Source organism: Typopeltis vanoorti, chromosome 15 (assembly GCF_054136105.1).
Source record: "Typopeltis vanoorti isolate ZY-2024b chromosome 15, IOZ_Tvanoo_1.0, whole genome shotgun sequence".
Taxonomy (NCBI): domain Eukaryota; kingdom Metazoa; phylum Arthropoda; class Arachnida; order Uropygi; family Thelyphonidae; genus Typopeltis; species Typopeltis vanoorti.
The window spans coordinates 55,592,024-55,614,968 of NC_143563.1; the positions used below are offsets into that span (position 1 = coordinate 55,592,024).

General features: G+C 34.4%; 1 protein-coding gene across 4 annotated transcripts in view; it reads right to left on the reverse strand.

Annotated features, from left to right (window-relative positions):
- Positions 1–902: 902 nt before the first annotated feature.
- The window catches only part of Cul1 (cullin 1), a 371,162-nt gene continuing 349,119 nt past the window's right edge, over positions 903–22,945 (reverse strand). For all 4 annotated transcript variants that reach the window (XM_090405682.1, XM_090405683.1, XM_090405681.1 and 1 more), the window contains 3 exons: positions 21,820–22,041; positions 3,795–3,908; positions 903–2,481 (listed from right to left, as the gene is read on the reverse strand). In XM_090405682.1, the coding sequence (XP_090261808.1) occupies positions 2,401–2,481; positions 3,795–3,908; positions 21,820–22,041 (417 nt within the window). In that variant the 3' untranslated portion in view covers positions 903–2,400. The remainder of the gene's footprint in view (positions 2,482–3,794; positions 3,909–21,819; positions 22,042–22,945) is intronic.

The window sequence follows — 22,945 nt, forward strand, 5'->3', positions numbered from 1 at the left end:
ATCTATAACTTTGTGTATGTGGAATTTCATAACACTTTTCACCAAGATTCAAAAACACCTGATTACAGTATAAGCAATATTAGGAGAAAGCACTGAAAGGAAGAGCAAAAGGCTACATATTCTTCAACTTCCTGTTTTCAAGATTTTTCCTCATTAAAAAAAATGCCACATCTTTTATCTTAACTAGATGCAATTTACTTGTCTGGTTGATTAAATGCTTAGTGTCTACTTTTCATCCAACAGGCTATCAGTTTGAATCTCACTGAAATGGTTATTTCTGACTATCTTTAGGTGGATAGCTTGAAAGTGGCATGTCTTGTATTTAAAGTGGAATTTCTGATCATTTGCTTACTCAATGATTTATAAACAGGATAACCAAAAAAAAAAAAAGAAAAAAAAAAAGGAAATATGAATTTTTGTCAAAAATGGGAGTAAACATATTTTAAGAACTCAGATTTGTTATCTTACAAATATCACTATAATATTACACCATAACTTTTAAAATAAATTTATGTAAAAAAAAAAAAATCAAAGGAAATTCAAAAAAATATTGCTGATGTTAGTTTAGTTAAATGGGAGCTAGGATCTTCTCTAATAATTAACTAATAGATATTAATCTCACAGAATAAGGAATAATAAGGAATGTCCAGTGCTTCATGCACTATTGTGGTTGCTGTTTGCTAGGGGTATTATATATATAATAACTATAGTGTGTCCAGCTGAGTTAAATGTTACTGAAGTATTGTTTTATTTTGAAAGCATAGCCTAATATTTGTTTTATGGGTGTGAAGTACAGCATTAACAATTTTGGCAAATTAATAATTTGACCAACATAAAAGTTTACACTTTAGTTTTCAGTATTTTTAGTAAAAAAATAAATGCATACTATCCAAACTTCTCAATGCCTTAAAAAATGTGGTATGTATTTTAATACTTTTTTTTTTCTTGCTCAAATTAAAGAAAAATTTAGTGTACAAAGTACATATTCATTACTATCTATAATTACATATTAGGTCTTTGCTTTTTTTTTTCCTTCCATTCACTAAATTTTATTATACATATTTCCAGCCTTAATTACAAAGTGTGAAATATACTTCTTTTAATTCAAAGGCTCACCACCAAAGCAGAACAACGAACAACAAACAGAAAAAATAAAATCTAACCTTATCTTATAATTTAAATTTATACAAGCAAAAGAATAACATTAACATTTTAATGGTATTCAAGAAATAATTTAGAAACAACTTTTTTTTTATCCCCAGATTTTAAAGGTCAAAATATTAAAAATTTTAATTTGTATAATAACCATCCACTCACTTTTATTCAAATTAATTGTAGCACCAATAATGCTGATAAAAGTATTAATGAATTTTTTCAGTATATGATTTCAACCTATGGTAGCTTTATATTAAATAATTTTCAAATCTAAGTTGCTATACATAAAAACTATGATTTAAAAGACATAAGTGAAATGAAATGACTGGTTAAAAATAAGGGGAAAAGAACAGATGAACAGAAATCAAATTGTCATGAATTTTTCATTTCATCCATTCTACAACTTGTAGTTATAATAAATTTAAAATATGATAAAATATGAAAAATTGCATTTGGATATATATTAATCTGGCACCTGGTTTCAGCATAAATAATGCATAAAAGGCAATTTTTCTTACACCTACAGTAGAATTTAAAAGTATAGTTCATGTACAAACTTTTCAACACAAATTACTTTTCTTCTTGAAAAAGATTTACTTAAAGGAGATGTAAAAAAAAAGTTGCAAATTTTTATTATTATTTTTTTTTTGCATAAAATTAATATTCAATAAATGCACATTGACTGCATATATAAAAATTTAGATATTTATAAGATAACTGATTAAAAAAACCTAAATTAAATTTGCATAAGTTCTTAGCTTTACCCCTATGAATAGTTTAAATAATTTATACACTGGGTACATTATGATCTTAAAAACATGAGGCAAATAAGTTTATTAATGACAATATTCAACAAGAAACATAAATACTGATCACACTAGACATTTCCCACTAACAAAGCAACTTAACTCATGGTATATACTGTTCTGCTTTAAGTGTAGTGAGCCACCGATAAAAACAATCCACTGGAACAGATGACAGTTCGGTCAGTACTACGAAGTGTCTGGTAGCAAGTGGTAATTCTTTTCTTTAAACAAGTTCACATTAGTCCAACATCAAGAAGTCTTAAGCTGACCAGCGTGGAGAGTCAAGGCAGTTTCCTGACTTTATCACAACACAAGTGTATTTTCTGTTGGAGGCACAGTTTCTCATTAGTAACCCCAACAAATGAACCCTTCAGGTGTTGCCATCAAGAGGCATGGAAGAGCTCCACGAGAACAAGCTTGATAAAATAAGTGACAGATGTCATGCTAAATAGCTATATGTATCCTTCTGTCCTTCAGTCCTCTCCAAATATTCTTTTTCAATTAATATATCTATACATTTCTGTAAAGGGAAACAATACTATTAATAAAACATTCATGAATATAAAAATGTTAGAGAAAACAGAAAAGATTCATTTAAAATGATGAGCAACAGATTATTATTAGAGCATACTGATACAAGGTAACATAACATGATAATTAGGTTCCTATAAAATTTGCCATATGTGCAGAAATAGAAGATAGAACTATTGATGGACTAATTTTCAGAGTTGCCTCCAATTTTGCAAAAGATCACATGCCTGAATTCAAGAACAAGGAGGCCATTTTGAACATTTACTTTAGTCAATGTATGGTTATAAGCTTTGTTTGTAGCAATATAGTTCTTATAAAGTTTATTTTATGATGTGTGTGACTTTTGGATCACCCTGTATAAGTACTGTGTTGTGTGGGGATTGCCAAAACTCTAACTATTAGGGAAAAACCATGTTACAGAAGTACAAGCGAACAAATTAATCCGAACACTCACATTTTAAAGAAAAATTTTAATTTCGCAAGAAGTACAAAAATTAAACTCCAACTTTACCAAATAATTTATATGTGCTGTTCCTAATAAGTCCATTAATTCACTTAGGCATGGACTATACCAAGATAGAACACATTTTTCTTATTTCTGTATCTTGAAACCATACTTTTATAATGGATTGTATGAAGTTATTCTTTGTATCATAATTTAATTTTCCAAGTCTCTTTTTCACTATGGCCCCAAATTTTCTATTGGGTTAAATTCAGGAGAGTTACCTGGCCACTGAAGCAATTGTATGATGTGATTTTTTGAGGAACTCACTTTTTTTTTTTTTTTTTAAATGTGACATGGAGCGAGATTCTGTTGGAAGATGAAATGCATGTCTCTGCACTTATTTACAGCTTCACTTCTCTATATTAATCTTTCACAATTTCTTTTTTAAAAATATCATTTTCTTGCTCTTTAGCACAATAACAGTCCAATTTCAATTGTTTACTTTCAGGTTTGCTGTTCCCACGATGTGGAGAGATGATAAAACTGAACAGCTTCTAGCCACACATTAGCTTTACATAATGTAAGAAAACAAGTATTTTATACGACTTCATTGACAATTTAAACATGCTTTCCAGTGACAAAATACTGACTTTTGTATGAGCACAAGTCATTAATTCTTAAGTACAAATTTTTATAGTACTATGAACCACTTGAAACATGCAGGCATTCACAAAAACATTACAACCATATACTGCTATGATAGCAAATAGCCTAAAACTAATATAACACTATTTGTAACAAATACCTAGAGCATGTTATGTCACATGCATAGTAAATTCATGAATTATTGAAATTACCTTAATGACAGGCACACGTGGCTTGAATCTTGATGATAATTGGTTAAGAACTTCTGCCAATAATTGCTGATGCTTAAGTACTTTCCTCATCTTCATTATACGAACAATAGCCGCCTAAAAATTGGAGAAAATACAATTATTGCCACTCTTAAAAGAAAACTTTAAACTTCCCGTGTTGGATATTGCAACTTTATTTAATTTACTTACTGAAAAGTTGAAATTAAAAACAACCATTATTTAGGAGCAATTCAAACATACCACAATATAGATAAGTATTGGTGTGTGTGTGGGGGGGGGGTATAGACACGCTAGCATATGGGTTTAATTAAACCTCATGTGTACACTTTTTAAAAGTTAGCATAAAATCTATAAATGGCAATGCTGTTTATTTTAATGGAAATTTTATTTAAGGTTGAAACTCCGTAACTGGAAGTCTTCCACATATTCCATAAAATAATGCAGAAAATCAACTAAGGCTTCTGTCTAAGCTTCATAACTATGGTGTGACTTGTTACTCTACCCACCAATTGGATAATAAACAAATGAAGACAGGATGCCAATAAAACTATTTTCTACATTATCTGAAACCACCCACACATTATGATGACATAATAGTTATAATATTGTCAGTTTGATTGGCTGAGTGGTTAATGTACCTGGTCTCGAACCAATGAGTTGTGGGTTTGAACCTTGCAAAGGATGTATGTGATCCTTAGGTGGGAGACGAATTTCATCATCCAGTATTAGGTCTAAAGTGGCTTGATAAAGTTAGATGCTTGGTCTCTAGAATGAGGATTTTGGTCTATGTACAAAAATAATTTTTAAAAATATCAAATATAAAATTAATGTGAGAACTTGAAGAAATAATCCTTAGCCCATCCACAACACAAATGTATTGTAAGTTTGCAACTTTTCATGGGTGAGAATGACAAAACTGGTGCATTGCACCTGGAATATGAAGTCTGTTGTTTTGTCTGAGAAGGAATCAAGGCAAACAGTGCAAGTCAGATAATCACAGAATTAAAAATAGGCACCATCAACATAATCACTAAGGGAAAACAGGCAGCGCTAGCAGGATCACAAGAATACCACATCTATATTGACACCACACTGGTGCCAATACAGCAAGATCCCTCTAAAGTACAAGTTTTCTTTTCTTTCTTTCTTTCACATATAAAATATTTATGATGACTATTATAATATGGGATGAGCGAGCATAACAAAATTAAAGAAACGAAATCTTAACTCTGCAATAAAAACACCTGACAAAATGAGCCCATTCTCAAGAAAATTACTAGACACTTAATCTTTTCACTGCCGAGAATACAAAAGCAAGCCAAACTCTCCTTGCTGACTTATGTTTTTTATTACATAGGCAAAGTAGATATTAGATCCAACCATTACTTCAAAGCTGAATGTTTGTAGAAACTTGAAAGTCTTGTAAAATTGACCAGAGATCTTACAAGAATACAATCCTCACCTGTTTTAAGTAGTGCAATCCTTGCACTACTTAAAAGACATGAGCACTGCCCAAGCATCCATATATTCGCCTTTTCCACCTTATGAGAATACAATTCTCATGCAGAGTACTGCAGTTGCTAGCAGGCAGGAGAAAACAAGGGGGATGATATGATAGGCCTACAAACTTAGGAAAGGGTTATATAATATACCAGTGGAGGGAATTTTTTATTTTATGGAGGATGGCAAGAGGACATCCTTGGAAGGTGAAAATACATACAGTAAAAAAAGGGGAGGTGAGAACAAGATTTTTCTCTCGTAGAACAGTGATAACTGGAATGGCCTGGCTTTGGAGGTAGTGAGCGCAGGTAGCATGAATAAATTCAAGAATAGGTATGAGCTGGTGTGGTTGAAATGAGCCTTCCTCACTGAGTCCCTAACTCCTGGTAGGTCTCTGGTAATAATAATAAAAACATTTAAACCAATTTGCGAATACCTGCAGTTTACAGACATAATACACTATGCAGATTAAATTAACTGCCCTATTAGAGTATTAATTCGGTTTTGAAGAAAGCCAAGTTACTTGGCCATGACAGGAGATTGAATCTATGGGATGGGATGAGGTGACTGATTCAGGATATGCAAAACAGCAAGAAAGATCACCAGTGGGTTGTATATTGGCAGCTGTTGATCTTATTTTGCAACCCTAAATGCCAATTTACTTAATACTATTTTACGTATCTTGAAGCAGTTAATTTGTTCACTGGAAAATAAGACAAGAACAAACAACTTTCATTATTTGAAACCCCCTGCACTGATAAATGGGTGGTAAATATTTATGTATGCTTATTAACTTCTGCTGATGCTCAAATTCTTAGTGCAGGACAAGATTTTGCTGCTTTCCAAAAATGCATTTTCTATCCAGATTTTATGTACAAAAAAAAAAAAAAAAAAGAAGCTTACTTTTGAAGGTCATATTTGAGAGAAAGCTATCACTATTCCAGAAACATATGAAGGATCCTTTTAGAATATGACATTTGTTTCTTAAATGCATTAATTGAGGAATGAAATTAATTATAATAAGAGATCATTATAACTCATATAACCAATTAAGGTATTGATTTACAAATTGGTTCATTCAATTAGGAAATAAAATATCAACATGTACATTATTATAACTGGTAAGGGAGCCCTCTTAGATGTGGTCCCCGGACTCTCAGTGTCTGTTTTAAGCTAATTACTTTTCTAGTAACCAGTATGGCTACGGCCCTTGGTTACACATATTTGCATTAACTAACTTACATTACTCTAAACCAATTACTTATCATAACTTTGAAACCATTCGAAATATATTATATTCTACTTGCATATATGAGAAAACTTTTTATTAACCATAATAAAATAAGCCATAATAAGTGTTAGTACCAACAGAATATGATAGTAATACTTGAATTTTATTTTGTAACATTGTACTGTGCACTGAATTGTATTGTGAAATATTGTCATAATTATACAAGTTGAATAGTATAATATGTAAAATTTGTATGCATGATGTGAATAATAATGTGGGTAGAACAGTCGTGGTTACCTTAGCGATAGTACTTTTAATGGGCATGTGACTAGGTTTCACAAATATTACTTATTATGCAAGTGGATAGTTGATCTAAAGATAGTCACTGCTTCAACAGTTTAATGCTGAGGAGAATAGTTCCACATTCTCCTGAAGCTCAAAAGCTAAGAAAGGAAGAATAGACATTAGTATGTCTTACCAGATAATTTCATAAAATATATAGTTCAAAATGGAGAAAATGATTTCTGTATACATTAATTTGTTATAATGATGAAAGTGATTATTAATCTTTTCACTGCTAAGGCTCAAATTATTTTGAGCAATTAAAAAACATCCTTGCTGAGCTTGAGTATTCAAGTGCACTTGCACATTTAAAAAAAAATCTAAAATAACTTTTAAAGATGTTTGAATTTCATAGGCATGTGGAAATGTGTGTTATGAGTTAAACTCGAGCACTTCATCTGCTATCTGGAGGAAAATATTTGTACTTTTTTTTGCATATAACAGAAGAAATCTGCTGCTGATGTGTCACATTGTTTTCCCAGGGATAGTAAAAATAGTGGGAGGTGGTGACCATAAGAAATGAAAGTTGTATGAATAATCAGGAAAGAGATGGTGAGAACAGTCAGCTAATAATAAAGATCCATTGTTTATAGAATACAATATGAATAATGTGAGCAGTTGACAAGTCAGACATAATGAACAGTTCTCCTGAATGGCCTTGAAGTGGTATACAGAAAATTCCATTTTCACCTCTTGCATACAGTTCTAAATTCTCATATACCTTACAAAGCAGATACAGGGAAAACAATGTTTGCAGATTGCCAGCCAACTGATAAGAAAATTTTTTTCGAACATTTTGTACAATCAGAGTAACCACTAAAATAAGATCATGTCACCTGGTGGCCAATCCTTTATTTGAAAGGATTGGGAACACTCTTCCCAACCCTAGTTCTTCTCACACCAAAAAGAAATGCCCAGTATTGCAACGTGTGCCCAAACACCTCATTTAAAGATTCTTTCTTTTAAGGTTACATGGTGATCAGCACTCATATTTGTAAATTTAGGGACACAAAAACACACGTGTTGAACAGATTATTTTATTAATTAATAAAATAATCTGTTCAACACGTGTGTTTTTGTGTCCCTAATTTTACAAATATGACCTCATTTGAAGAGAAGGGTGTAGAGTGAAAAAGTTTTGGATGTTATACACCCCTTCCTAGTTTTGATAAATAGCATATAATGGCTAAATCTTGAAATTATAATGGTGACACAGAATATAGTATTATATAAAATGGAGCAAGATTTTCATTAAAACATCTTGTCAGTTTTGGCAAGGGAAATTTTTTAAGCTTCTCCATCCCTTGAGGGGGTGGGGAAACTTAAAGTTTCTAAATAAAATTTGCTTTTATCATTTAAATCTACTCTATAATATTATGATTATCACGGGCGACTCCAGGGAGTCCTTAGACTCATCAAGGGAGGCCCTAAACATCATGTCCACACAACTATTCGACATTCTCACAGTATCTATCATACCTTGCCTTGAATTCACTCACTGTCATAGCATCCACAACAGACTCTGGCAGCTTATTCCACTCATTTACCACTCTAAAAGTAAAGAACCCAGCTCCAACACCCCTGCCAACCAAACTCTTGACCAGCCTCCATAGATGTCCCCAAGTTCTCCCACCACCAGTCCTGCTCTCAAAAATATCGCCTGAATTAATCCCATAGAAACCCTTCAGCAATTTGAATGTCTCAATCATATCTTCCCCCTTCTGCCTATCAAAAATATAAGATAAGCCTTTTTTGTAACGTTTTTGTGTCATGTTTTTTGTCAAGTTATTTGAAATGTTTTGAAACTCAGGGGCTACCCTGAGTGCCAGGGGGGAGGGTCCCCTTTCAAGTGTTCAAAATTTGAGTCATCAGAATTCAAGGAGAACCGGCCTACCAGTCTGCAACTCGGGGAAGATGGGTGCCGTAGGTGCCGGGGGGTCCCCTTTCAAGTGTTCAAAATTTGAAGCATCAGAATTCAAGGAGAACCGGCCTACCAGTACGGAACTCAGGGGGGGTTGGGTGCCATAGGTGCCAAGGGGGCTGAACCCACGTGCAACAAATCAACAACAAAAACCAGGGCCTAATTCTACATCAAGTTTGGTCAGCATTGATAAAAAATATACCCAAGTCAGACCTCGGACAATGTGAACGTGAACAACAGAACGTGACAGCATCCAGTATTGCACTGAATCTGCATTCGGATATTTAATTTAATGAACAGTTAGACGGCCACAACTGCATAGAATGAACTACTTTGAGTAATTTCTCATTTCATGTGTTTAAACTTTTAGTTACCTTTGACCCCTGAAGATGTAAGTCAAACGGCTTACGAAACTTGTCGGGTTTGTTTTTTATTGTTATTTATCTTAATAAACATGTGGAACAATTACTGGAATCTTTCTTATGAACTGCTAAACCACAGAAACCTATGCCTACAAGTTGAAAAGTATTATGATGTATCCATTCTCTATAACTGAACTATCACATTATTATAAAATATGAGCATGTTGCTCAAACATGACCTTCCCCTAACATATCCATGCTGTTCATTGCAGAGTATAGATTCTCTATTAACCCATTTCTGCATCACCACCACTCCAGATACCAATAGGAGAATTTGCTGAAAGGAATAAATGTAGCCACTGGATTGTATTTTTTTTTTTAAGGATTCTTGAGACTGGATCAGAGATGACAGAAATGTATGGAATCAGAATCCTCCATATTGTTTCATGGTGGTTTGAGGTAGTTTAAGAATCAAAAACACATTGTATAGTTTGTTCTTAAGAAGCCATTCAGTTACAAAGAAACTTAGCTATTGTAGTTTAGAGTGTACAATATGAGCACAACGTCAGAGTTTTTATGATTCCAGTTTTCTGAGAAGGATGGTAAGCCAAATGAGTTGTATGCAACATCCAGCGAAGGTGGGTTTATGATAAGTGGAAGTAGTTAGGTCACCTGAAGAAGAGTGGGAGAGCAACATATCAGGAAAGCTAGTTTTTTCTTTTATATTTCCACAGTAAAACAACCTACATCCTCAAAGTCTATTTGAGGATGTAGGTTGTTATTTTTTGTTAGAAAGGCAGGTAAGGTATTTTCTTTGTGGGGCCAGATACCACAGACAAAAGTTTATCTTTGGTATCTAGATAAAATGTTTTAGATAAAAGTTTGCAGCAGCTAGAGAAAGTAGGCTCCCTATATTGATCTCAACTTCTCTTCTCCTAAAATCTGTTTTCACAAATAAAATAACCTGGATAGATGACAAAGTTGAATAATTTGACCATATATTGAGGAAAAACATGTGAGGACAGATGAAGGCAATCTTTCAGAGGCATATGTCTAAGATCTTGCGGAACCATTGAATAAGGATTCAATGTCAAAGCTGACTATTACTGCAGCCACAAGTTTGAAGATTCGTTTCAAGAGAATGCTGAAGCCTCTCCATCATCTGAACCTGAATTGGAATAACTGCCTAACTATATCTAAAAAAAATCAGAGAATCAAATTTAACTTTTTTAAAGAAAAATTTGTGTTTTATAGTATATTACTGCTGATTTTTGTGCTAAAAATGCATAAAAACAGAATGCTAGCATGAATAGTGAAATTCAGAATAGGAAGATTTGTCTCATTTAAGATAAAGATGAGTAAAATGAAGATTTGTTTTCAGATTTCTAGTTACCATATTCTTCCAAGCATTAGACTGATACTTTTTCCTAAAATTTTTAGACCAAAAATTGGGGCCGTCTTATACACGGGAGGGTAACTGGTTGAGAGACCCACGGTTGCTGTGGCGAAACTGCCAGTACCTTGTCTCTGCGAACAGGCTTCCACCAATCACTAGCCTTTGTTAACTCTGTCGATTGACATCATTATTGGCTAATTCTAAATAAACCAATCAGAACTCTAAAAGCATCATTCATAAGTCTGCAACTCGTTGGTGGGTTGCAGACTTATGAATTAACAATATTTTGAGCACTAGCCATAAAAATGTCCACAACTAAAAAACAATTGTCATATTCATTAAAATTCAAGTTAAAAGTCATCAATTACGCAAAAGAACATAGAAATAAAGCTTCAGAGAGACAGTTTGGACTTCCACCCATGGAGTGTATGATTAGACAGTGGAGATGTTTAAAATATCGATTTTTTTAATTTTGGGTTTGAAAAAGTAGGGTTTGTCTTATATGTAGATTCAATTATAAAACATGCAAATGATGAATGTTTACTACTTTGAGTTTTCTGGGTGCTAAAAGGAACGTAGCCGTGGTAGGAAAAAAAACAACCTGAATGGTGATAAATACCTATGAGTTACAATATGAAAGGATTGCTGGAAGATGTGAGAGCAAAGAGTGAGGAAGTGAAAATCATTAGCATATTACCAAGATATTATAGCACTGAATTAAGAAGGCTCATGATAACAAATGATTTAATGTACAGGCTGTGTAGAAAGAATGGTTATTTTTTTGATGTGTAGAATGAGTTTGAAGACTGAATATTTACATAAGAGGGGTGGCCTGAACTTGAATGCATTTGGTATGAGTAAGGAGAAATTATTTATTAGTATGAGATCTAATATAGTCAGGAAAACGTATTCATGATGGGAAGAATGGCAAGAATCTGTGTATAAGAGCAACCAAAGTTATACTGCTCAATCATATGAATGTGTCATCAAATTTGGACTTATAAAGAATGTGCAAGGATATCTGTATAAGTGAGCATGAGATACGAACAGGAATATTAAAGTTATCCAACTAGGTCATGCAGACTACAAAAGAGAACATAAAAAACCTTGAGGTAATTTATTTTGGACTTAAACAATTCTTCATAAGTCCAAGACAATTTGGACTTATGAAGAATGTGCAAGGATATTATTATTACCCGACACCTCCAGGGAGTCCAAAGACTCATCGAGGGAGGGTACCTGCTCTACAACTATCCGTCTTCACCATTCCACCAGCTGCAACTACCTTCATCATACTAACACCATCCACCACCGTCCACCACTAGTAGTATTTTCACAAACAAATATCCATGCCCACAGCGGGATTCGAACCCGCAGCCTTTCGGCTGGAGTGCGGATACGCTAACCACTCAGCCAACCTGGCTGGCCGAGTGGTTAGTGGTCATCCAACTAGGTCATGCAGACTATAAAAGAGAATATAAAAAACCTTGAGGTAATTTATTTTGTCTGAACACGAATGCCAGAAGTTATCAGGAAAAAGGGATAGATTTACTGCCTTGGTAAATATGTTTGACCCACAGATTGTAAGCATTAGTGGGACCTGGCTCATATACTAACTTGATGGTGCTATATCAACAAATCATGCAAATTCCCACTTGTCATGAAAGAAAAAAAAAACCTCAACCAAGATCCCCCCCCCTTTTTTTTTTAATATGTTCCAATTAATAAGTCAATAGGTTTCATAAAGTGATTAATGGTGCTATATCATTGTTTGGAGGACATTTCAAATAAGGAGAAGTCAACAGAAAGAATAAAAACATTGGTTTGTTGGAAAATATAATTTGTTACATTATATTTTTGTTACTAGAATAGCCCTTTATGTTACCCATATTCTTCTGCGTTTTCTTTTAGAAAGTTTTATTAAGTAAAAATATTCCATTTTGTCCAGTCTGCAGCTACTCGCCAGCTCGCAAAATCTACTCACCAAGGGTGAGTGTATTTACCAAGCCCTGATAACTGGTATCCATAAAGTGATTAATGGTGCTATATCATTGTCTGGAGGACATTTCAAATAAGGAGAAGTCAATAGAATCGACTTCTCAATAGTCAAGTGTAAGGAGTACAATATTTTTATGAAGTATAGACAGGAGAGGAATGCATTGCTAATGATATCAGATGATTTAAATCCAGTTAGAACAGGACTGCAATACTAATAACAATTTTCCATGTAGCAATGAGTTTGAAGTTGGCTCAGAATAAGATCAAATACATGGTGGGGTGTTGTTACAGATCTTGTGGATAAGCTGCTAGTGACTGCCAAATCAACCCGATGGGTGCTAAATGTGTAATCATCATGGATGAATAATTGTCTGAACAATGACTGGGTAATAGTGAAATCTCATGAGATGACTGAAACATATTTGAGTTGTTGTGAGACAACTTCCTCAAGCAGCATGTGATAGAAGGAATTAGAGGTGAAAGAGTGTCAGATCTGATCTGCATGTCAGGTTTCAGTTAAAGATTTAACAGTTATGTTTCTAGTTGGTGACAGTGATCACGCTGTGCTGACCTGGAAAGAACCTAAGTATATGGATGTTTTATTCAGAATAATAATGTATGCTGAACTACAAAGCAAAAAAACAAAAAAATTATGACCAACTGAGGAGTATACTAGGTTCTGTTCCATAGTATCAGTTGCTAGATGGGAATGATATCAGATGCAACAGTTCAGTGCATTTAAAAAAAAATAATTCATGCAATATTAGAATGTGTCACTAGACTTCAAAGAATAAATAGGGTAGGCATGAATTGGGTGTGCAATCATATTAAGCAAGAAATTCTTCAGAAAATGATTATGTTAAAGTTGATGGAAGTTTTTTCACTTGGCTATGCTACCAATTATATATTTGGTTTAATCCTTTATCCAAGTGTAAGCAAACAAAGTTTATGCCTTAAGTATTTTCAGGACTGGGCAACTCATAAAGGTGGAGTAAGTTCTAATCACGTCTTAGTATCTCCCATAATGCAAAGCGCATCTCCTTGCGGAGATGTATAATGCTATGCATCAAGGGAAGGACGACTACCTGGACTGGTTTCGACCTATGTCTCATCAGTGGGAGTCAGACCAAGAGGTGGCGATACTAAGGTGGAAGTAGTATATGGTGATATGACTTTTGCATTCGGCCCTTCCCTTAATGCATAGCATTATACATGTCTGCAAGGAGATGTGCTTTGCATTATGGGAGATGCAAAGGCAAGTGATCAGAACTTACTCCACCTTTACAATTTGCCCCGGTCCTGAAAATACTTCAGGTGCAAACTTTGTTTGCTTACACTTGGATAAAGGATTAAACCAAATATATAACTGATTATGTGAAAGGAATACTATACTGTGTGTAAGGATGATGTCAGTTATGAAAATAAGGTGCAGGGCCAGAAGATTTAAAATATCGTAACTGTACAATATAGAAAGCTGTCCGAGTGTGTAAAGAAACTGGCTCTGCAAACCAAAGACGATCGAAAATAATTCTATTGTTTTCTATTGAAATGAATGTGAAATAATAATTGTACTGAATGCAGATGGTATGCAAATGACAGATGCAGAAGAGATTGTTCTATGGGTGTTCATTTGTCAGGTGCCAAGTGTTATTAATCTGGTATATGAAATATTAAGCTCAAATTCTATCTCTTCACCAGATGAAATTTCAGTGTATGAGGAAAAGATACTACAGCTGCAGCATGAATTGAATAAGATTCAACAATAGTGATTAATGGCATATTAGCACAGATGCTAAAAGTGTATGGAATGAAAAATCCAAGTTTCCAATCTCTGTTCTAGAGCTTGTTCTTGTTCATCATAATAGTGCTAACATGGAATAAAAATGAACCTATCTCAGTTACAGGGGGGGGGGGGTATTATGAAGAGCTCATGAGACAGCTTGCAGGTGTAGCATGGAATGAGGAGTTAGCTGAAAAAGAAATCAATGCAGCTTGGGGATTTTCAAAAAATTATCTAGTAGATGCAATGTCTAAACATATTCCAAGGGTGAGAATAAGGTAGCTGTGAAATGGATGAATAGAGAGATTAAGCATGTGATACAGAGAAAAAGGGCATTATGGTGGCAGCATAAAAGAAGTGGAAATAACCAATTCCATGAGGATTACAAAGACCAGGCAAGGCAGGTGACTTGGTTGGTGAGGGGTAGCTAAAGTGAGGTATGAACAGCAGTTAGCTAATGAAGCCAAAAAGAATCTTAAGGAGTTCTTTTTGATATGTAGCCAGCAAAAGAAAGAATGATTATGGAAGGATGACATTGATCGGAGAAAATAGTATAAAGACAGCTGTTGCAGAAGATATAGTGGAGATAATTAATTAGCAGTTTATAAAGGTCTTTCATTCTTGTGAATGTGACTTCATCGAGAGATTGAGAGCAGCTGATGATGGGGGAGGAGAGACTGACTGTAAGTGAGCAAGAGATATGGGGAGTTGAGCAAACTAGATGTTAATAAGGCTATGAGACTTGATAATATATCACTACGTATTCTGAAGGGAGTTTGACACCGGCCTTGACATTTATTTTAATATGAGTCTTACATTGGGTCAAGTTCCTAAGGAGAGCAAGATTGTGCCACTTCATAAAGGAGGTGATAAAAAATCAATAAAACTATAGGCCTATCTATGTGTCAGGTGTTATAGTTAAGTTGTTGAAGAAGCTTGTGAAAACTAGGATCCAGAATTGGGTTGACAACAATGGTATTAGCTCTGTCGGATAGCATGAATTTGCTAAAGGGAGGTAATGTTTTAGTAATATTACAATAAAGCGACTGCTTCCTTGGACAAAGGAGAAGGATACATAATAATATGCTTAGATTTCGCAAAGGCTTTTGATAGTCAAACTAGAGCGGATGGAGTTGGATATTAGATTAGTGCATTGGATTGGAGACTGGCTATCTGATAGGTATCAACAAGTTGTGTATGGGGGAGCGATATCCAAGAAAAGGAAAGTCACTAGTGGTGCCTCAGGGGTCTGTTTTAGGGCCATTACTGTTTAACTTGTATATTAATGCTATTGGTGAAGATTTGGATGGAGATATTCAGTTGTTTGCAGATGATGCAAAGTTGGGATGAACCATGAAGAGTAGTGAGGATGTTGTGACCTTGCAGGAAGACTTGAATAAAGTGAGTGACTGGGCACAGAAATGTGGATGTGAGTTCAATGTTGCAAAATGTAAGGTTTTAAAATTTGGAAAACAAAGATGAGATGCAGAATTTATGCTTGGTGAGGATATATTGTTGGAGGTGGAGGAAATAAGAGATCCGGGGGTGATAGTGGATAAGGATCTAAAATTTAGGGGACACATAGCCAAAATTGTGAAGACAACACAGAGGCTTCTGGGAACAATGTGGAGGACTTGTAGAAGTAGGAAGATTCTTGTTCCATTGTATAAGGCTTTGATTAGGCCACACATGGCCTATTGTGCCAAGATTTGTTCACCTGGTTTTCAGAAGGATGAAGAGATGTTGGAAAGGGTCCAGAGGCGACTGACTAAGGTAGTTTCTGACCTCTGGAATGTCGAGTATGAGGAAAGATTGAGAAGATGTAATTAGCAGAGTCTGGTGGACAGGAGGAAGAGGGGCGATATGATAGAGACCTACAAGTTAGTAAGGGGGTGTTATAGGATCAATGCTGGAGAGGTTCTACAGAAAACAGTGAGAGATCAGAGGTCATCTCTGGAAACTATATAAAGAGGGTTGAGTAGGGGAGTGAGAAGCAGATTTTTTCATGCAGAGTTGTGAATGATTGGAATGCCTCGCCTGAGAGTGTGGTGTCTGAAGAGAATTTGAGTATGTTTAAAGCATGGTATGATGAGCTGTGTGTGTGTGTGTGAGAGAGATAAAAAGGACCTCCCAGATGAGTCTGACTCCATGGGGGTTTTGGGTAATAATAATCTTTGTATAACTAAATGCTCTGGAAAATGTCAACCATGGACTGACAATGTAATCAATTCTGCTGACCTGTGAAATAAGACATTTTCTTAAGCTTTTTAAGAAAGCTTCATAAAAGCAAAGCCATGCCTTAAAGAATTATTCGGTATTTGTCTCCCTGTACCTACTGAGAGAGCAAGTAATCCTGTGGTATTCTTGTGAGGTCAGTAATACATGCAACTGCTATGATCACAGCTACTACCATAAACAGCAGATATGAGAAAATTTGATAATTGTAGGAAGCTTTCATGTGCTCATAGTTATTATCTTTAAATCAAACTGTAGGAGAAGAGTATATGAGAAAGCTATTTTCAACTGCTGAGCAAAGATCAGTTTTCACCATTGCTAGCAGTACATGAACATGCTATAATTCCAGAGCTGGAATATAAAAAATGTTGGCTGTTTTATCAACTCTGTGACATACAAGATGATATTTAAAATGTTAAAAACAACAATTTAGCAAGTGTAAAGAAATAAGCAATGAACGATTATACAAGTTAATTCTGTTAAAAAAAAAAAATTAAGAATTTCGTGCTTGTCATCCATGTCAGAATCTGACAGTGTATATAGCTCAGCTTGAAAAGCAGACAAATGCTGTTCCTAAATAAAGTGACTAGAATATGACCTACACAGACAACAAAGCCAACTTCCACTCAAGTTCCTATGAAAACCAGAGTGGTAATATTTAATTTCAAGCTTGATCTCGCAATTTATTTGTAGTCTCACAATGTCATTTTTCTTTTAGTGACTGGTATAATCTGCACAGAGGTCAGACAAACTATAATCTTGTTTCCCTTGATTCTAATGGTGCTTAGGAGCCTGCAAAAGCAAACAACTAGATGAAGCATCTTTATATATGATTGAATAACTTATTTGGAAAGTACCAGAATGGGATCATAACAAGAGAACTTACAGCATGATAAGAATCCGATGTAGCATTTTTTTTTGTGTTCTAGTGTAAGCTATATAGCAAACATCTTGGCAATATGGTTACTGCATTCCAGTAGAATATGAATGAAGAAAACAGGGAAAAACTGGAGCAGATCCAACATATAATTATGATATTAGACTACTGTACTGGATGGTATGAAATCAGAATTCTACTCTATAAGTGTGTAGAATCTTTTTCATAAGTAAAAAAATAGGTAAATGAATGCTAGCCAGAAGAACACAAGCAATTAAATAAAATATACTGGACTCACAGACTTAACCACTTCATTAATGCTGAAGTTTATGAAAACAAAAACTATATTTACATGCACACATTTTGCCAGTTCAAACTGGCACTATCAAACTGAGAATGAATGATCTCAATAATTAGGATAGTATATGGAGGGAAACAGCAGCACCCTCTGTGGTGATCTATAATTATTGCTGAAGGGTAGGTTATGGAAGTGCACCAAAATTGTATAGGATTACATCAGTTCTATTGCAGTTAACTGGATTCTGTAGAACACAAGCTGCTTCCAGGAACAGTCTGTGATTTGAACTAGGATCTGTGTGGCAGCCCAACTTTCTTCTATCTGATGAAATGTCCTTTGTCAAAGGCATACTATGCTAGTCTGCTTTTAGGTTGACTGTACCGAATAGTGGTTTAGCAGCTTCAGTTACAATTCCAACTGACCAACCACCTCTAAGTAATGGGAAAGCCAATAAATAATTGGCTACAGCAAATAAAATTAAACTTTTATTGTGAATAGTCACAAAGCAAAATATTATAGTGCATAAAATCACATATTTATCTACTAACAAAATATTAATATCTCATCTTTCCCATAAAATGAGGTCAGCAGTGTCACAGCTAATTAATTTTGCTTCTTGGAAATCTAATGCAATAATACTGGTTAATCTTCTGCACAGACCATCAATTATGTATAGGGTCATCCAAAAAGTAATGTCTTTTTTTTTATGCTGCACTTGTGAAAAAATTGTTTTAAAACTTTATAAGTATCACTAAGCTGAGGCAGCCTCATTCTAAGGAATTCCAACTTGCAAGAACATTATACTTAACTTACTGTTTAAATAACCCTTTATTACAATGGAGGTCACTAAAGAGCACATTAGGCACATCATGCTTTACGAGTTCAAAAAAGGCAACAATGCTGCTAATACTGTAAAAAACATGCAAGTGAATGGCAATAATGCTTTGAATGTGCAAAAGTGCCAGTGATGGTTCCAAAAATTTCAAAAAGGCGCTTAGTTTAAAAGACTCCCCTCGCTCTGAACGCCCTGTCTCTCTCTGAATAGTGATATACTAAAAGCCTCTATTGCAAAAAATGCCAATGCAACTGTTGAAGATTTAGCCTAAATATCTTAATTTATCATCATCGACCATCCATCGACATTTGCAAGAATTTGAAATACTGTCTGAGCTTGGCAAGTGGTTCCTCATGAACTGACAAACAATCAAAGAGCATGTAGACATCTGCAGTGCTCTTCATTCTTGAGGTTCAATCTCTGTTTTTGATGAAAAGTGGATACTTTGCAAGGATGTTAAGCACCAAAGGCAGTGGGTTCATTCAGGGGAACAGGCTAAACCTCAGCTAAAACAAGACCTTCACCTTCAGAAGGTTCTATTAAGCATTTGGTGAGATATGGCTGGTATTATACACTTTGAACTCTTGGCACAAAACCAAACAATCACAGCTGAAGTATACTGTTAACAACTCGATCAATTGAATAAAAAACAAAGAAAAGAGGTGTTCTCTGGTCAATTGAAAGGGTGTTGTTTTTCATTATGATAATGCACACCGTCATAGTGCAAGAATCACCTGCACCAAAATTGAGGAACTTGGCTAGGAAAAGCTTCCATATCCACATATTTCCCTCATCTTGCACCTTCAGATTACACCTATTTCAAAGTTAGCAACATTTCATTAATGAAAAACAATATGATACATTAGAGACACTGAAATTGAGACTTGACTTCTTTGCCTCCAAACTTCCTGAATTCTATAGAAATGGCACATTATGAAGCTATCACAATGAAGGAAGAGCATTATTAATTCAAATGGATGATAAATACTTGATTAAATTAGCAAGTGATTTATCTTTTATATCCTTTAAAAACTTAATGCTAAAAATGACATTACTTTTGGGATGACCTGATGTTATCTGGTTTTTCATCACACAGCTTACCTTGTGTGATGAAAAACTTATCACCCTCTATATCAAGTTTTCCTCTGTAACATGTTAATTTAACTTCACAACTGACAAGTAATTATAAATGTTCTTTGCATCTTACATGAGATTTGAACTCAAGATTTTCAAGCCAAAGCTTACTGCCATCAACTGAGATACGGAGACCTTCCTCTTAAGTCTCTTATGTAAATATACTTTATGTATTTATGTCAAAATGAATCTGTAGATGGACACATAATCTTCCATTCTCTCTGAAAGTGTTGTGCAACAACTTTCAAAATTGTCTTAAGGCAATATACAAAAATGTAAATATGCCCAAGAAAAAAATTTAAAGTTTACTGAAGAATTCTAGAAAATTACTTTATTTTCATATTTGAATTAGATACAGGGAACTATATCACAGTTCAGCAGCCTTCAAAATATAATTCTTTAATGCCTGTAACTTAAATAGTTTTTAATCCTTTCTTAGTGCTAATACTCCACTAAAACTTCAACATGTCCTCGTAGTACTTCAATCATAACACACAGTTACAGGAATTAAAGAATTATATTTAAGTCAAGCTAGTTCACTAGTTTTAGCATGAATTTTGAGAATTTCTTTGTTCCTTCCAATAAAATAATTTTGTTCCTATTGACAAAGAAATAAAAAAATTTCAGTAAAGTAGTTATTTGCTTAGGTTAATATACCACATTTTTGTTTAATGCTTATATTCTCATAATCACATCATCTTTGGCCTATTCTTCACCAGCTCTCTTCTTGATAACCTCAGAGACCATAACTTTGACCAAGTTTGATTTTCTACAGAGTATCCTTCCTCAGCCACTTTCACATGCTCTCTCTGACTAAGCATTTACTCTTGCAAAATAACAAATAATTCTAGCTAGAATGAATACCTTCATCCACCATCCAACTATTCAAGTCTTAGGTCACTAAAGCATTCCAAGGAGAGAAAAAAATAGCATCTCTCAAATGGTGTGAGACAAGAACTTAAACTTCGCCTAGTTTGCAACAGCAATAAAAAGTATTAAACCAGATCTGAATCTGAAAGTGCCATACAAAAAATGTGCCTGCTGCTCAAAAACAGCAACTAAGCCTATTTGGTGCTTCCAGAATTGACAATGACAACATCTGCCCTTCCTCTTCTTTGACATCCCAATGGTACTACAGAAAATTGAGAGTGCATATGAAGTTAGATAATCAATGCTTATTACAGTCGTCTTTCAATTACTCGTATTATAGGAATGACAAAGAATAGTAATCAACATAAGAGCATTGTCCAAAAAACTCTTTCAGAATGCCAGCCCATATACAGAGGAACTATGTACTTGAGAAATGATCCTTCTCTCAGTGACTCCAAATGTTTTTCCATAGATGCTCTATTTCTACACTGTTTCTTCTATAGGTATTTCCAGAAATGTTGTTCCAATGAGCTGACTGCCACTATTCCAAATTTCCTTCTGTATGAACATATGCAACTGCTGGTCAACATCCATAAGTAGTGCAACTCCAGACTCACTGAACCTTAGAAATTCCTTCTTTAACAGATTCCTTTCTTCTCTCTCGTCACTTGCCCATGCATGACACTGTTATATCATAGGTTTTGAGACCTATAGGTTTTCAACCTAATTTTCAAGAATAGCAAGAAATATTATTTCATGTTTTAAGCTACCACCTAATAAGCAGAATGCAAGTATTCAGATGGTGAAATCCTTTTAAAAGGCAAGGAAGAAAAACTCATGTCATTAATCAGCATTCTCATTAGGTAGGTCTACAATCCATCAATATTGCAGTAAGATTAAACATGAGCTGCATGTGCATGAAAGATACTCTGAAAAAAATACTAATTTTCATTCTATTCTGGATTAATGAAACTAGTGATAATGGTTAATGAAACAGCAAGCATGTCACTAAATGTTTTTGGTGTAAAACTTTAGGGCAGTTATAGTATTCATATGCTTTTTTGGAGTATGCAAAACACCCGAATTGTTTAAGGAAAACATTTTTTCATGCTCACTTCCTCAATGAATAGCATGGAATGCCAGTCTATAGAAAACCTGAATGCTATTTTAAACTATTGCTATCTAAAAAAACATTCACATGCAAACATCTAAAAACCATATATCCTACCTGGATTAAGAGTTTTCTATCTTCTTCTATATGTTTATGTGTTGTTTCTTGTTCTATTTTCATTTCTGTTTTCATAGGTACATTAATGTTGACTCGTAATTTCTTATTTTTGTAGGCAAAATACAAAGATACTACAGAGGATGGCTGAAGGTCACTTTCTTCTTCATCACATACCAGGAGTTTTGATTTCAGGAGTATCTGAATTACCTGAATGAGAATATCCTACAAGGGGAAAAAAAAAATAATCAGAGTTGTTTAAATCTGATAAACCAATTAATGCATCTAAGATTTCCTTATAAAGAATGATATGCTATTTTTAACAATATATTTTAATGATATTCTGAAAAACAATGCTTAAGTCATTACAAAGTGCAGAAATAATTTCAACATTTGCACAGTTTAATGACTGAGATTTTGGATGTGTTGAAGGAAGAAGGAATTCACATAAGAGGGACGGCCTGCACTTGAACGTGTTTGGTATCAACAGTCTCAAAATTATTTATTGGTATGAGACCTAATCTCTGGCCAATTACTGTTGCACAGGTAATGAAAAGGTCAGCGAGTCTTTTTCATGGAAATAATGAAGGCTTCCAATGAAAGAAGGCAATATTTGAATTTGGCCAATGTTTGAAGCATTTTCATCACCGTACAATGCATTGCAGAGATGTATAATTTTCTACCCAAAGTTTACTTTGGTTTAAATGCATGTATGTGAGGTGCTCAGACTCAATTTAGCATATGTCAACCCAGTACTGACCGATGAGTTGACCACATCTAAAGAGTTGATTTAAATTTTCCATCTGTACTATCATGCAATACATGTAAAAATTCATTGCTGAAACAGTTTTTCTACGTGTAGGTTCTCCACTTCGTGGAATCATCTGTGGTAAATCAATGCAATATCCATCCTCTCCTCTGCCAAATAAAAGTGGATATTAGAGTGCATCATAGGCTCTATCCATTTCGGTCTATCATTGCGACCATGTCTCTGTGGTTAAATTCTTGAACAGTAATGACAATTGCTACTTCATTAGCTGTGAGTACATTGAATCTGTCTGTTAGTACCCAGTTTGCAAGTTTAGCCAAGTCTCAGTTCTTACACATTGTTAGCATTCTTAAAAGTTGG